Source organism: Pempheris klunzingeri, chromosome 11, assembly GCF_042242105.1.
Source record: "Pempheris klunzingeri isolate RE-2024b chromosome 11, fPemKlu1.hap1, whole genome shotgun sequence".
Taxonomy (NCBI): Eukaryota; Metazoa; Chordata; class Actinopteri; order Acropomatiformes; family Pempheridae; genus Pempheris; species Pempheris klunzingeri.
Genome location: NC_092022.1, coordinates 13,926,372 through 13,943,377, shown reverse-complemented (window position 1 = coordinate 13,943,377; position 17,006 = coordinate 13,926,372). Strand labels below are relative to the sequence as shown.

General features: G+C 42.6%; 2 protein-coding genes across 2 annotated transcripts in view; both read left to right on the top strand.

Annotated features, from left to right (window-relative positions):
- Positions 1-385: 385 nt before the first annotated feature.
- Positions 386-3,949, top strand: tlr9 (toll-like receptor 9). The gene is made up of 2 exons (XM_070839218.1): positions 386-3,301; positions 3,416-3,949. The coding sequence occupies exons 1-2, from the start codon at positions 386-388 to the stop codon at positions 3,620-3,622; spliced, it is 3,123 nt and encodes a 1,040-aa protein (XP_070695319.1). The 3' UTR covers positions 3,623-3,949.
- Positions 3,950-7,929: 3,980 nt separating this feature from the next.
- The window catches only part of LOC139209268 (ERC protein 2-like), a 146,754-nt gene continuing 137,677 nt past the window's right edge, over positions 7,930-17,006 (top strand). Inside the window, exons 1-4 of the mRNA XM_070838916.1 lie at positions 7,930-8,793; positions 12,466-12,489; positions 12,610-13,270; positions 13,307-13,401. Of these exons, the coding sequence (XP_070695017.1) occupies positions 7,930-8,793; positions 12,466-12,489; positions 12,610-13,270; positions 13,307-13,401 (1,644 nt within the window). The remainder of the gene's footprint in view (positions 8,794-12,465; positions 12,490-12,609; positions 13,271-13,306; positions 13,402-17,006) is intronic.

Here is a 17,006-nt window from a genome sequence, read left to right as displayed (position 1 = left end):
ACTCGCTCCTCTTGCCACCTGTGTTAAAGATCGCTTCATCTGGCTCCCGAAGCAGATTTTAAGATAAATGCTTTACACACTATGGTAAGTAAGATAACATTTTGTTCTGCCATAAAAATGTACTACATTTCACTGCGAGAATATTATGTATCTAATCTATTGTTACACTGTAAGGACAGAAATGGCGGATTGGAAAGACTTAAAAAAAAGCTAGTGATTTTGTTTTTTTTAGGTTTGTAGCTGCTTTAACAGTTGGATGTGTACAGTGATATTGGTGAAAATGTGCTGAATAATTAAATTGATCAGACTACTGAAATGATTTTTTTTTTTTTTTCAGGCAATTTTGAAAAATATCCTCATCCTAAGTCAGGTTCTTCCATTTGTGATGACCATAAATACCATCTTCTTCCCATGTGATGCTGATGTGAATACCACCTCGGTGGACTGCTACAACAGGCCACTCAAGCGTGTCCCCTCCATCAAGTCTACCACTGTAGTGGCACTGAATTTAAGTCGGACTAAGATACACCAGGTGGGGCAGCATGCTTTATCAGGTGTCCCAAACCTTGACACTCTGAAAATAATGGGAAACTGTCTGCCTGGTCGCCTGTTCGCTATGGAAAATCACTCGTGCAAGATGCAGATTCACTATTATGCCTTCAAGAGGCTATTGAAGCTTCAATTTTTGTATCTGTCTGGAAACAGCCTCACTTCTATACCCTGGTTACCTGAAAGCCTGAGGGTTCTTGATCTACAGAATAATTACATCTTCAACATTATCCACCCTTTAAAAACTCCACATCTCGAAGAGCTCCTCCTCAGCAAAAACTGCTTTTATGCAGACCCCTGCAACCAGTCTTTCTACATCAGCGAGAGGGTTTTCAGTGAGCTCCCCAAACTCAGAAACCTTACCTTAGGTTATGATAATTTGACAGCTATCCCTAAAGGCTTACCACCCTCTCTGGAGAGTCTGGATTTAAGAGAGAATACAATTACAGAGGTCTTGGAGGGAGCATTTTCTAACCTGACAATCCTCAAGTATTTGAATTTGGAGTGGAATTGCCAGCGCTGTGACCATGCAGCCAGGCCCTGCTTTCCTTGCCCAAAAAATCTCCCTCTGCACCTACATCCAAACTCATTCTATGCTGAGAACAGCTCCATCACCTTCCTAAGCTTGAGAGGAAACTCTCTTAAAACATTTCCTGAGGGTCTTTTCCGACCTCTGAGGAATTTAAAGGGGCTGGACCTCTCCGACAACCTCCTGGCATATGCTATACAAAATGGCACCTTCTTTGCAGAGCTGAAGGGCCTCACTTGGATTAGCCTTATTTATAACTATGAACCACTGAAGACATTTCCAAACCTGAATATCTCCACACATATTGACAATATGTCAGGTCTAGAATATCTTCTGCTGAGCGGTAACTTTTTCCACATGCTTTCAAACCACAGCCATAATGTACTGTCCAAACTTCAAAAACTAAAAAAAATAGAACTGAGAATGAACTTCATCAACACTTGCAACTTGACAGCTCTGATACAGTCACCGTCTCTCATCGCTGTTGACCTCTCTCAAAACATGCTCAGTTTTCTTCCACCCTGCCCGAGACTGTCACCTGAGATTGTGGCACTGGAAAGTTCTCAGAACCAGAACTTGTACACACATAGGTTTCCTGACCCGTCCTTTATGCTAATAGATGAAGAAGTCAGATCCGGAAGTGACATGTGGGAATCCAACCCATCGGAAATGATGGAAGACAGTGCATCACAATTTACGTCAATATGGGACTTTAAGAACCATTTCTGCAAAAGTAAGCTGACGCTTGACCTGTCTCAAAATGACATCCTGTCTCTAAACAAAGAGGTGTTTGTAGGCATGGAAAATGCAGTTTGTCTAGACCTTTCCTTCAACTACATGAACCAGGCGTTGCACGGAAGGCTGTTTGATCGCTTGAAAAAATTAGTTTATCTTGATTTGTCCTACAACAGACTTGATCTTTATCATAATGATGCCTTCATTGAGCTTAAAACCACTCTGAAGGTGTTAGACATTAGTAACAACGACTTTCACTTCAAAATGAAGGGCATGGGACATCGTCTTGCGTTCCTTCAAAATCTGACTAAATTAGAAGTCCTAAGTTTGGCAAACAATGGCATTGGGATGCGAATAGATCAAAGGTTGATCAGCAGCTGTTTGAAATACCTGTACTTCAATGGAAACCACTTGAACATTATGTGGGCATCTGATAACAACAAGTATACTGATTTCTTCCAAAACCTGACGCACCTCACCTACCTGGACATCTCTAACAATGGACTGAAGTCCATCTCATCAGAAGTGCTGTGTAACCTCCCAGGAAGCATTACGCACCTCAGCATCAGCAACAATCTGCTGAATTATTTCCCATGGCAAAACATCTCAGCGCTTGGCAATTTAAGTCACCTGGACCTCAGTCAAAATTTCCTCTTTTATTTGCCCTATAAAGCCGTAGAATTTGGAACATATTTTTCTTCCTTGAACCTCAGTCACAATCGCATTGGCTTCATTTCTGAAGATTTCTTCAGTAAGACGAAGTCTTTCCACTATCTGTATCTCAGCCACAATCAGATCAAAGAGTTGAACCATCAGTTTCTCCTGGCCCCCTTCAAAAATGGTAGTGCCTTTCTGAAACTCACCCTACATGCCAACCCCTTTAAATGTGACTGTGATACATCCTGGTTTGCGGACTTCTTGCGTGCTACTCCCATAGAGATTCCTTATCTCACCACACATGTACACTGTGAATACCCAGAGTCCCAGCAGGGCAAGAGTGTACTGTCTATGGACCAGCGTTCCTGCCAGGACATATATGGTAGCTTAGCCTTCCTCGTCTGTTCCTTCTTGGCTGTGGCATTCACTGTTCTGCCCCTACTAAAGCATCTCTATGGCTGGGACCTGTGGTATGGCTTACAAGTACTTTGGGCAGGACATAAAGGCTATTCCCAGCTGGCTGGTAGTGATTCACATCATCATTACGATGCTTTTGTGGTGTTTGATACCGGGAATGAAGCTGTGAGAGATTGGGTCTACAATGAGTTAACCGCCAATCTGGAGAACTCGGGTCACAGGACGTTTCATCTCTGTCTGGAGGAGCGGGACTGGACTCCTGGACTTTCATGTATTGAAAATCTACATAATGCTGTCTACAGCAGTGTGAAGACTGTGTTTGTGCTGTCCAGTGGTGCTACTGGTAGCGAGACAGTGAACGGTGTAATCCGCCAGGCTTTCTTCATGGTTCAGCAGCGGCTTCTGGATGAGAAGGTCAGTAAGATTAACTTTTTTATTTTCACATGCATTTTGCGGATGCGTCTCTTACCTCCTTTGAGCTGTTGCCATATCACAGCACTAAAGTATCCGTGATTTTATCTGAACAAGGTGGATGCAGCTGTGGTGGTTCTGTTGGATGAGCCGTTTCCCAAACTGAAGTACCTTCAGCTGAGGAAAAGGTTGTGCAGGAAGTCTGTGTTGACCTGGCCAAGAAACCCAAGGGCTCAACCCCTTTTCTGGAACAAAGTGAGAATGGCATTGTCATCGGATAACCTCAAATTTTATGACAACAATATGAGTGAAAGTTTTATATGACTACCATTTTAATGGCTGATTGAGAGCACTTACCTCACCTTTAATTGTACTGATACTTGGTTAATGCTTTTAATATGCAAAATGTTTCATTTTTAAATTCAAATGTTGCAACTCTAACTATGTAACTTTTAACTTTTTATTTTGTTCTGTTTTATCCGACAAAATTTGATGTAGATCTGTAAATTTCCTCTTTTTTTTGTCTTTTTAGTGAACTTGGGCTGGGTAGAGACATGTTACTATTGTAGGCTGCAAACTTAATCAAGACTGTGTACATTGTACATTGAGACATTAATATTGGACTTTTCAAATAAACCTGACTCAATTTCACTTGAGTAGCTTGCTTTCAAGAGAGTTGTGTAGTGCGCCTGTGTACAAAAACACCTCCACTCTCAAAATTTCACTTCCCTGTGATTAGGTGTTGTGAGGAAATGAAACAAATGATCATTGCTACAACTAACAACTTCACCTGCTGCACCCGTTCAAAGATCGGTCATCTGTGAATTCTCACAGTTTCCTCTTTAACAGTTTCACAATTTTAAGAGGAATATGAGGATATGTCTGTTGCGTAGCTGCACCAATTATCTAATAACATGTCAGAAAGCAAGGGAGCTTTGCTTAAGTCATTCTACAGGCAACGGAAGATTGAACGATTGTTGAAAAAAGTGCATGCAAATATACTGAAAGTAACAAAACTGACACAACAGTTGGTTGATTGATGGAAAATTAATCAACTATTTTGATCATTTCAGTAATTTTTCATGTAAAAAAAAAAAAAAAAAGTCATGTTCCAGCTTTTTAAATGTGAAGATTTTTCTGCATTGAATACTTTTACTTTAAAAGTATATTTTCCTGATTATTTTTTACATACTTTCACGTAAGAGTGAACATTTTGCAACACTTTTACTCGCAATGGAGTGCTTTTACAGTGTGGTACTAGTAGCCAGCTTTTAAAGTAAAGGGTCTGAATACTTCTTCGGCCGGTGACGAACAGTGTAGGCTGTTGCTCTGCAGCCCTTTTTAGCCTCTGGTGGTCTGGGAGCCCAATTTCACTCTTTGTCTGGTGGCTTGTGAATTCCACCATCTCCCTTTTGAGAGTGAAACCTCTGACACAGAAATAGCTCTTCTTTCTCGTTTTCTGGGTGAGTTATACTGAGTGAATGAACAGTGGACTGAACAGCTGCAGTCTGCTTGTAAACCTCTCAAAGAGCTGTGTGGGGGCGGGGAGGGCTGCCCCAGGTCCACAGTTTTCATCATGTTCAAAACTAGTGGTTTTATCCAGTCATGTGGGGTAATTTTAGATTATTTCTCTTGTCTCTACATCTGATACAATAAACTCACTGTCATGGGATTAAACTACTGATGACTGTCAGGGTATTTGTTGTCTGGCCTGTATGAAAATTAAAATGCAATTCAATTTATTTACCTGAATTTACCTCACAATTCATTCCCCCCCCCCCCCCCCCCCCCCTTAAATTTAGGTTTGTGTGGTTAAGACCTTGCAATGATGCTTATGTAGGTGTATGGAAAAAAAAAAAAAAAAAAAAAAGCTATCACCGCTGTTCGTGCTGCCCCTCCACGCCGCGTAGGTCGCGCACGCGCCAGCTTGGGAAGAGCGCGCGCCCACGAGGACCTGATGGCAGGACAGGTCATGAGAGAGCTGAGCCGATGAGATCATGGAGCCTGCGCCGAGGTCGGACAGGGCTCGGTTGGGACTTCGCGGGGATGGAGAGGTGCCTGTCCGGTAAGCCGAGAGCACACGTTGCGTGCGCACCTGGATTTTTGGGCATATTTTGGCGACACCATTTAAAACAAATGAAACTGTGCTGTCAGTTTGTGAGGCAGATTAATTATTATGTAAGGCACTAGCTCGAACTCATGTAGCCGTGTGCATATGAGAAAGCGAACTAATCCTTCATGCCGTGGTCGTAGTAGAGTTATTCGGGCGTCTGTGTCCAGGCTGCGCAGTCACATGCACAACGACCGTTTTACTCGTGCCAACCACGAAATATAGTTCGGTCTGCTCCATAGTTTGCACGTTAGCTTGGCAGCATGTTGAGCCGTAAGAGAGAAGCTCGTATGGACAAATGTTTGCACGCAATTTGACGAGTTACGCTGTTTGAGTTTGGGTGGTGACTCGAGTTTCCTCCTCGCTGCAACAGCTGGCTGCCAACTCAGAAGTAAGTGCAGAGGTTTGAGACCGGTGTAAAGTGAGGCGTTTCCTGCTCGAAGGATTTTGCTTGTGCATTTTTTATTTTTCATCCTTCCTGTCTGTCTTTGTCAGCTCTCTCGTCCCGTCAGTGCGGTTTGACAAAGAGGTGTGCAGCTGCGTAAACTTGACGCGTGCCCATCGAAACTAACCAGTTAACACTGATTCATGATGCCTCCATCTTAATGCAGATGGCATCTGCACGCAAAGCTCCAACAGTGGCAAGCAATTGTGTTTGCAGCTTCCTTTTGTTATAAAATGTTGTTATTAATTTTTATTTCAATCACCATCATTTCATTTTCGCTTTGCATGCACAATCAATGCACGGAATTAATGATTCCATTGCTGGCACATAAGGCTGAACTCATTGTCTCAAACAATGATGGATAAGGGATTGACAGCTATGTTATGACTGACACGCAGACGTAACCAATCTATCAGCTGCATCCTGTTCACTGACTCCCAGCACCCAATCCTCTTGGATTAGAGGAGGGATTATGATTTGGATTTGCCTCTGCTTTGCAGACAGTCCCCAGTATCTGGTCCATCATGAACTGGGTTGTGCTTATTTTGATTTCCTGAGGGTATTTTTTTTACCTGAGATTTTACTTATAATAAATAACGTCCAACTTTTTTGCCTCACAGACAACAACTTCCCCAAAATTGTGTTTTATGTAGACATACAGCACAGTATACTGTTGATTTCATCCTAAAACGGGCACAGTCTTATCATGCTGTACTTTCCAAGCATGAGTTAGCCTAAATTCCAAGTGCCTATTTTTAGTTGGAGCCTAAGGTACCGGTATGTCTTCAGCCCTGATAAAGCCTGACGACGAGTTTTGTGAGTGTCCCAGAGGGATGGCAGATAACAAAGACTGGTTTTCCAATTCCCTCCTGATGGCAGTCTGCCATGGCCATAGCCAATTACACTACTTTGTCCCTGTTTCCATCAGACCTGAGCAGGAATTAGAGTACATTTGCTTTATGATGGTACATTGAGTGCTGTCCATGGTGCTGAAATGGAGAAGCTGATCCCTCTCCTTGATTTTTTTTCCCCTCTTACTGTGGTGAGTGTGGCTGTGCAAGATGTTGTATACATAATGAGTAAGAAACTAGTAGTACACAACACCATTAACCTGTAGTCTGCTGGTTGAACACACAATGTTGTCCTCTCCTGCCATCACTCTCACAACTAAAAATAAAATGAAAGAAGAGACAGGACTGAGTACTGTATTAATAGTGAGAGAAGTTTTTCAGTAGATCAGTGATCCTCGACTCTGCTCCCATGAAGCAAGAGTCTTGCTTATTTCTCCCCCCTACACTCTGCCCACGCTTCATTAGCCGACGCAGAAGAAGCCTTTCAGCTCTTGATTGGCCACAAATGAGCAGGGAAAGATGTAAAAAAAAAAAAAAAAAGGTCACGACTGCAGCTTTCCAAGAGCAGGGTTGGAAACCATTACACCTGATCGAGAATATAGTTGTGATGTATTAAATGCTTGTCTGTAATTTATTCTCTGGATTATTCAGTGTAGCAATTAATGGTATTTGCACTTGTGAAATTGATATTAATTAGCTTCACAATGATGATGACGGGCTGGGTAGTGAACAGAAAATTGCCGTTGTTGGTAATATTTCTTTGCTTGGTTTCTTGTTATTGATCAGGTGATTCCTGATTTAAATCATTGTTCTACAAATTTTAGACTGCTTTGTTCAGCCTATTTAGGCACAGTTCTTATCCATATACTTATGTTTAGACCGCATTTGCTTTCTCTTTAATATGATCAGTCTCACCCTCAATATCTGTCACTCTTTTATGTGTCTAGAATCCATGATGTCCTGCACTGTAGCTGAAACCGCAAGACCTCTGGCCCGTGTGTCTGGGAGCCCTCTAGCCAACAGTCACTGCCATTTCCTTCTAATAGGACTAAATAAGACTCAGCCTCAAGCCCTAAACAACCAGGGATGGACAGGTGAAAACTGAGAGGCCAAGAGGTGGCCTTTATTCTAAACCTTGTTATTCATTTTGGTTCCATAAAGGGACATGAAAATATTCCCAACCTTAACAGTTTCCTCTCAGACGTCGACTTTTGCCATATGAAATATGCCTTTAAACATTAGAGCCAAGCCGTCGCAGAGCAAGCTGTCTGCTGGCCCCAAGAGTAGTGGGCACAGTGATGGCAGCACATCTCACTCACGCTTTTCCAGATCCCCCAAACAGGGGAAGGGCAAACAGGCTGTAAACTCAGCACCAGGCTCCCGCTCGGGGCTAGAACCGGGCTCTGTGTCGGGGGGTGTGCCTGCGCCAGCGACTAAATTGGCTGGAGGGCAAGGGTCGGTGTCAAGGCCAGGTTCAAAGATCAAACCTGGAGCAGCAGCAGACAAAGGAGTAACTCGTGGTTCAGCAACAGCTCCAGGGGGTAAAACCCTGTCTATGGAGAACATCCAGTCTTTGAGTGCTGCTTATGCCACTTCAGGCACCATGTATCCCAGTGAGCGGGAATCCTTAGAACCCTCTGCTGGGTACCCCAAAGGCACCATGACACTGGGTAGAAGCACCAGCCGCTCCTCCTACACTGGCAGGACAACAGCCATGGGCAGCAGCCCAAACATTACCTCCTATGGGCTGCATCACCCCTCAGACCATTATGGAGACCAAACCTTGCATCCTGCAAGGACTTCCAGTCTGCGGCGCCAGTCTGCGAGACATTCACAGGCACTGGAATCGGCCGCACGGGGCGAGGGCTCTACATTTGAACTCCAGGCTCAGCTGAGGGAGCTGCAAAGGGAGAATGACAACCTGAGGAGAGAACTGGACGGAGGGAGGGATGGAAGGACGGGTCCCAGCATGAACAATGTCAACTTCTGGAGTCCAGATGTGAAAAGAGACAAGGGGGTCAGACGGGAAGAGGGAGAGAGGACCTCAGCTCTGAAGGATCAGTACAGGACTAACCAAGAGGATTTGCAGGTTAGAAAAATGACAAATTGAAGAGTTTGTTTCAAAAATGCTAGTAAAGAAATTACTGAATGGAAAAACACAAGCGATTTCATCCACTAAAACATGACTGTTTAACTGCATCAAATGCTCAACTACTACAGTATTCAACAGTGAGTCACTTTAACACCTGCGAGTCTTTATCAGACGTCACATTTTTCAAATGGTGGAAATCTCATTTTGAAACGAAACTCTTCGATTGGTCCGCTCACACATCACATTGAGACGTCATGTGTTGACCCTGCCCATCTCTGCTGCACATCATACCTCTCACATCATACCTTTTGTTTCTGTCTTCAAGGTTGCATAGAAAGGCATCCGTGCAGTAAGCTTGGAAAGTTGTTTGCCAGGCTCAGCGCTGTCTGTGTTTCCATGGGAACGTGCCCTAGTGTTAGCCAGATTCTAAAAAAGCTCACAGCTACTCCTTAAGGGATAGTGACCAGTCTTTCTGCGCCACCTCTCCCTTGAGCGTGTCCCGCTCAGTCTGAGGCATTATCCATCTGTCCGTCTCACCGCATATCTACTATATAACTGTTCTTTCATCGTCTGCCTTCCTTGTGCTTCCTATCTTGCCGTCCCTCTGCTTCCCCATTTGTCTGTGTGGCATTTTACTTCCTGGTGTGTCTGTGTGAAAAAAAAAAAAGAAAAATAGAAGGAAAATATGCCCAAGTCTGTAAAGGAAACAATGTATTTCATCCTGTTCAGCGAATCTTTTACACAAGACAGCTTGTGTAATTTCTGCTGAATCTCTTTGTTGCTCTTCATATCGCTCACACAAGCATGCAAAAACTATATATGTATATATATATGTAATTTATCATATTTGCATTATTCCATCTGACCCCTCCCTCTTGTAACCAAGGAGCCACCTCTGCATTTGTATTTATAGCATTTTCATCTCACATTGTCATACAGTGTGAGGACACTGTGACACACACCCACACACGCACAATTTCTTTTGATTTTAATCCCAAACATAGTTAAAAAAACAGAAAGTTTGAAATACAGGATACGGAATAACTTATTGTAGCATACAGTAATTGCTGTATAGCTGCAGAGAGTTTCACTGCTGAGCACACTGAGACTCTCATGCACGCATTAAAACGAAGCAGGATCCTCAAAGTCAGCAGTCTCAGTCTACAACTGTTGTATTTATTGTTTTTTCAAGTGTCGCCTCATTTGTCTCTCGCCTTGTGTTCTCATGTACTGTCTCTTTACTTTCACCCTTTTCTTCTTTTATCTTTATTTATCCACTGAAACCACTCACAGCACCTTATCTGTAGATTTAACCTTTATGTACTGCATTTAAACCCATTATGTACTCAGGACAATGAGAGATATTTAGTATTTTAAAATCTACTAGGCTACTAGAGGCAGAATTAGTTGATTTTATTAATCATCAGTCTATTTAAAAATCTCGGGGGAACAGTTGCATCACAAAAGCCGCCATTAGACAAATAAAAAGAAAAGATGCTGCTCACCCTTCACAGCTCTGATAGGAACTATTAAATGCAAGTCGTGATGCGTCCTCCTCCCCTTTAGATGTGGCTTGTCATCAGTTTTTGCGCATGCTGAACTCAATTTCCCTTGACCAGTCTCCTGAATGAACAGCATCTTAATGTACGTACACCATATTTAGCGTGTCCTGCAAGATTAATAAAAGTGAAGGTCACAGTGAATATCAATGTGACATACACAAACTAGGGATGTGTCAGTTGTCATTCAGTTTTTGTTGTTGCAGTAAGTCAAGGTTTGCTTTACTTTAGCTTGTATATCTTTTCAGCAAAACATTATTCATTATAAGACATTATAATTGCACACACTCTCTCTCCCTCCCGCTTTCTTACAGTCATACATAGCTAATGATAGTTCAGCTCCACCTGATAATGAATGCAACTTTACTCATCAAATTATTACTAATCTCTTTTGCTTCATCTTTCACCTTCACTTTCTTTCACATTGTTTACAGGACTATCGTGTAAAATCAGATAAAAGCCCAGTTTCTTTCAATTATTTATTTTCAAAACACAAAAGCTTCACTTCACGTAGAGGATGTTATTCAAACTCTTATCTGCTATTGCCCTGTCTTCTTCTCACCCGTGTCCCTCTCTATATCTATATCTCTCTTTTCATCATTTTCTTCCCTTTCTTTCCTCTCCATTTCCCCTGTCTTTTTGCCCTTCGAGACATCCTGGCAAGAGTTCAGTCTGACAAGAGAACTTTGTCATTAGCATAAGGAATGTCACCTTTTCCCTCAGCTAGAATGACCAGAGCTGTCCCCTGACCATCTGTTTGTTTGGTGTATGTGTGCATGTGTGCACACTCGTGCATATGTATTTGTGTCTGCAGTCTTGGTTGTGTGTGTGTGTGTGTGTGTGTGTGTGTGTTTGTGTGGAGGATTGTCCACCCACGCTGACTTGATATTCAGTGCTGGCTTGTTGCATTGATTATCCGTGTTCACCCTTGCCTTCCTCCTACATCTCAACTCTGTGTCCTTGGCTGTCCACACCCTCTGGACTTGAGCAGAGGACTAAGAATATTTGAGAAAAAATTAGTAATATCTTCACACGCACAGAAAGATTAGTAATTTAACTTCCGTTAAATGTCGTGTCAATTAGTCTTTGACGCAATCGATGTTGAGTAAGATCCTGTGTATGTGTGTGTGTGGGTTTCTGGGTTTTTTTTTTTTTGCCCTTCTGTTTGATTTCCTTACGGCCTTTTCTTACCCTGCTCAGCCAGTCATCAAGAATGCTCTGTGTCCATGGTTTCAAATACAGAATGAATTTCTGTAAATGTAATTTAGCATATTGTATTTTGTATTACTTTGCACGGCGACGTGAGGCAAAAGCAGGAATTTTAAGTGAAATGTGGTGTCTTCAGCAGAACCTTATTGGGGCCTATTTGTGTCGCTCAGTAATCAATTGTTCAAGTGGTAGATGCATTGACAAATCAATTGATCACTGCGTCAGTAAACCTCAATCTTGCTCATGCACTGACGGGTCCAAATTAACAAACTGACATTGTTCAGACAAACGTTATTTAAACCCGTATGAACTAATTCTCATCAAAAGTTTTTGATTGCACTTGACAGTTAAAGTTTTGTGTTATATATGATGTTAGAGTCAAGAAGCCGTGTGGAAAATGTACTCACCAATGGATACACAAATCATTATTTTACCATTTTGCTTACTAGTGTAATTTATTAAGAACTGAGCTCTTGATTATTCTGTTTTATCAGTCTGCAGTTTATCTATTAATTTATTATTGAGTGTCACAATGGGGCCCATGAGGCTCATTGCCTGTGGGTCAGTAACCGTTGCTCTGATGAGTTTTGAGGTATTCTCTATCCATTCATTATGTTTTCATAAATTGTACATTTGTTTTCATCCAGAATAGCATCGCCCTTTATCTTATCTTTTCCCTCTTTGGTGTTGGTCTCACTGCAAACTCAAGTCGTACTTTTGCTGTGCATTCTCCATCTATTTTGAAGATAATTGTCGCCCCCTGGTGGCCAAAGCATTTATCCCAACAGCTTGAAGTAATCTACATAATGGTTTGATAGTAGGGGTGTATTTTTTTTCAGCTTTCTACTTTATGCATTTATGCATCTATATGTCTTTCTTGTGTCACAACTCTCTGCGGCAGCCTGGGGAAGTCAGAAGAAACAAGGTCTGTTTTTTGTACCCCATATATATATTTGTCATTATGTGATTAGGAATTTTTAATGTCTTTGGCATGGTTGTGTTCTTATTGAATGAATGGGTCCCTAACTGTTCTCTGCCTTTGCAGCAGCTTCCGCTGACAGTTCAGGAGCTTCAGGAGGAGCTGAGGGCTCACAGGGAGATGAACAGTCGCTTGCAGCAACAACGACAGCAGGGGAACTCTGGTTCCTATCGAGAACTCCATACGGACCAAGACCACCGAGGGGGGCTCAGCCCTGGCCCCAGTCCCAGACAAAGCCCCAGCAACCTGCACAGTCCTGGACGTAAGAACAGCCCAAGAGCCAGCCCATCCAACACCTATAATCCGAGGCAACAGGAAGCTGATGTCATCATTCACAGCCCTGGTTATGGCTGTAACACTGCAGTAGCTGCGCAGAGAATCAGCCCGGGTAACACCCTCCAACCTGGTCCGAGGAACAGTGCAAACCAGACCCTCTACAATCCCGGCCAAGGTCCGGTGTTAGCGCCCAGCTCTAGTTCTCTCCGGCCCTGCAGCCCCTGCCAGGTGCTTGGGTGTGACGGTTTCTCCTCATCTCCTCCTCTGGATCCATCAGAGGAGAATTTCCTGCGGCTGCAGTCGGAGCATGAGCGGCAGGCCAAGGAGCTGTTCCTGCTGAGGAAGACCATGGAGGAAATGGAATTGAGAATCGACTCTCAAAAGCAGACGCTAGGTGCCCGGGACGAGAGCATCCAGAGGCTCCTGGAGATGCTTCAGGGCCAGGGCCAGAGCCAGGGCCAGGGCCAGGGCCAGGGCCAAGGTCAAGGTCAGGGACAGTGGGGTCGGGGACAGCGGACAGGCATCGTAACCATGGCGGCGCAGGAGGCTGAATCGCAACTGGAGAACATGCATATTAGAGAGGTGTGTTTTTCTTCTGCATATATTTGAGTGCCCCAAAGGATGAACGGTCATGTATGGTGACCATTCGGCTATAGTATCAAAGTGATTTTGATGGGAGTTTTTTTGATGAATCATAGTACACAATTGTGTTGCCTGTATTAACAACACAAATGCGTGTGTGCATGTGTGTGTATCTATGAGTGTGTCTGTATTATATAGAGTGTGGAAGCAGAAAGCAGCTCAGCAGGTCTTATCAATGGGCCAGATTAACATACGGAGCGCTCTAAGCCTGTGTTCAGCCATGCAGTTTTACAATCTGACTCAGTTGGTGTGTGTGTGTGTCTTATTGGATACACACATGCTCATATGGTGGCTGCTCATATGCCACTTGTCTGGGTGTTGTGCATAGCATTTGGCATTTATTATGCGTCATGGAATTAAAAATGACTGAATTAAATGGGAAATTAATTTCGGCCCATCAAAAATTGTCTGTTAAAATACTAGAAAAAAATGTTGGTATTGGTATACTCATACCTCCCTTCCCACTGTTTTTTCATGTGCTTTTTTTTTGTCTTCTTCAGAGTTTTATTGATAGAGAATGTTAAAGTACCAGCGCCCCTGTGAGCGGTGGTGTTGCACAGGTGTCTCTATATCCTCTGCCAGGAGGGCTAGCAGTAGGCTGCTCTGTGCTCCTCACTCCTGCCTTGTTTATTTTTAACTCCTAAATCTTCTTAGCCTTTAATTTCTCTACCTCTCTGTCAGTGTGTGTGTGTGTGTGTGTGTGTGTGTGTGTGTGTGCGCAAAGCATGCGTGCGTGTGCCTCTGCTATTGTTTGTGTCATGATGTTCTTGTTTTTCCATCTATGTGCTGTTTGTCTGCCTCAATGTCTGCTGTGCCCAGTCAGAATGATTCTGTGTTTGTGTGTGTTTGTGAGCATGCGTGCACATCTGGGGCCTGTCGGCTTAGCGTTTCTAACAAGGACACTCCCTCGCTGGGCTGCCGGTGGCTGATGGGATATCCACCCATGCCGGTCACTGTGATGATTTGGTCAGAGGGGAGCGTGGGTGTTTCTGCCCATGCTAATGCAAACACTGCTGTGCATGTCTGTACTTGTGTGTGTGTGTGTATGTGTATGTGTCTGTGTGTGTCTGTATGTGTGTGTGTGTGTGTGTGTGTGTAATGTGTGGGACCCAACCATGCTGTGTGTGTAAGAGGTGAGTACCTGTTCACACACACTCTGTGTGCTTCGCTATTTTTAACTGCTTGACAGCTTAACACATACTGTGGGTGCAATGGAGGAGGAGGGAGTGACGGGGTCTGAGAGGTGAGGGAGAGGGAGAGACGGGAGAAAGGAGTGTTTTTCTAAGGTAGAAAAACAGGCTGTGTTTGTCTGAATATTAATGTATGATTAATGAGGGAAAACACTCTGACCGCCCTGATTGAAAAGAGAGTTGATTGTTGTTCTTTCATTTTTTTCCTCGTCTCCTTCTGGCCTTGTCCCTCTGAGGTTGAGATGGGATGATTGAGTCTGTGTGTGTGTGTATATATATATATGTGTATGTATGCATATATATATATGTGTGTGTGTGTGTATATATATATATATATATGTATATATATATGTGTGTGTGTGTGTGTGTGTATATATATATATATATATATATATGTGTGTGTGTGTGTGTTTGTGTATATATATATATATGTGTGTGTGTGTGTGTGTGTGTGTGTGTATATATATATATATATATATATGTGTGTGTGTGTGTATATATATATATATATATATATATATATATATATATATATATATATATATATATATATGTCCATAGTACTATTTGAATTGCAGTTTGTAGTTGTTTTGGTTGAAGTTATGTTTTTATTATGCAGATTATATGTACATCAGATAGTAAGGTTTATGTGAAGCACTGTGCATGGTCACTTGACATATTGACATTATCTTGACATATAAGTCAAGATAAAATATTTAGTATATTTAGTGATAATACCAAGCTAGTCCCCAAATCACTGCGTTGTAATGAAGATTAGGAAACCATGTTAAAATTATGAAAAATGTCCTTGTAACTAAACTAGTATTTAACATTTATGTATGCATTTTTACCTATTCAGACACTTGGAAAAAAACCCTCCACATTTATGTATGAAAACATTCAAATTTTAGGTATATTATTAGAAAACAAGTGAAGACTAGTGAAGCTGTGTGACAGTATGATGTGGTTGTGGTAGATGTGTCAAAGGTCGGGATGAATACAGATTAATTACATCAAAGAAGCTCCCTACTTTCTGTGTGTCTGTATTAATGTGTCAGAGTGGTAATTCAGCCTTACACTTGCACTTGTCATGGTTAGGGTGGGCAAGCCGCTGATGGTAGTACCGCCACTGCCTCTATTAGGGGGCACTACTCTTATTCCTTTTGATTAGCTCCAAAGGAAACCAGCCCAACTGCCTTTCATTACCGCGCCCATTACTCTCCTTTAAATGACCCAGCTTGTTTTGCTTGTGCAGGGATAATAAATGCCTCCAATTTCTGTTCTCCTCTGTTTTTTATTTATCCTTCAGACGTGGCTGAGAGTTGGCACAAAGACGTTCTTGGTAGTCTTTGCTGGTTTGAGGAGAAATTATCACCTTTAATTTGTGTGTATATTATCTTAATTGTTTTAAGTAAGGAATCTTTAGGCAGTGGGTTAAAAATGCATAAACCTACTATGTAGGTTAATATGCAAATCAGAGGTTTGAGGTAGGGTCCACAGTGAATTGAAATCTCTTTTTGTTTTTTCCCCTTTCTCTCCCTCTCTATGTTTTACCACTGAGGACTTACAGACCACGGCCAGATGTGAAGTTACTTTAAACAGCTGTTTGTGTTTATGTGTGTATGGGATGCTGCTGTGCTGTTTGTATGGATATGGAGCTCCATCAGTCCTTCACCTGCTGATGTGTGTTGTCAGGGGATGCTGTGTGTAGTGTTGCTCTCTCGCTTGTGTTTCCCGTTTAACTTTGTCAGCTGTCAGACTGCCTTAGCTGCACAGTACTGACTTACAAACACTGACACATCTATGTCAGCCTATTCGGTTGGCTATCAAATGATTACACTTGACTGGTCAACATCCCCACCATTTGTTAGACTAATGTGGACGCCATGTATTGATCAGTATGTTTAAATTGCTCTTTTCAAATAGCCTCTCCTCTATAACAGACAAATGTAATTGTGTGCAGTACCATCAATGTCCACAGAGAGGCAGTGTTCTATCAGAATTTAACTACTGCTACATTCAAACAACTGTGAGTTAAGTTATGTGTGATGGCACACACACACACACACACACACATGCTGAGAAGCATAAATCTGGGCCTAATCGTCTCTCCCCAGCCGCTAGGTCCCTGTAGACCCAATAATAACAGCTGCACCACTGGTCTGTTCCTGCCCAGCCCTGACCTGCTGCCAAGAGCGTGCACACACACATGCACACTCTCACTGTGAGATTTTTACTTGGAGATGGCATATCTATTTTCATACATATCGTACTGCAGATTTCATATGGTCTTTAGGGGCTCTGGATAGAGTTAGGGCCCCTGCTGTACATGAAGACATCTCACTCAGTATTGAA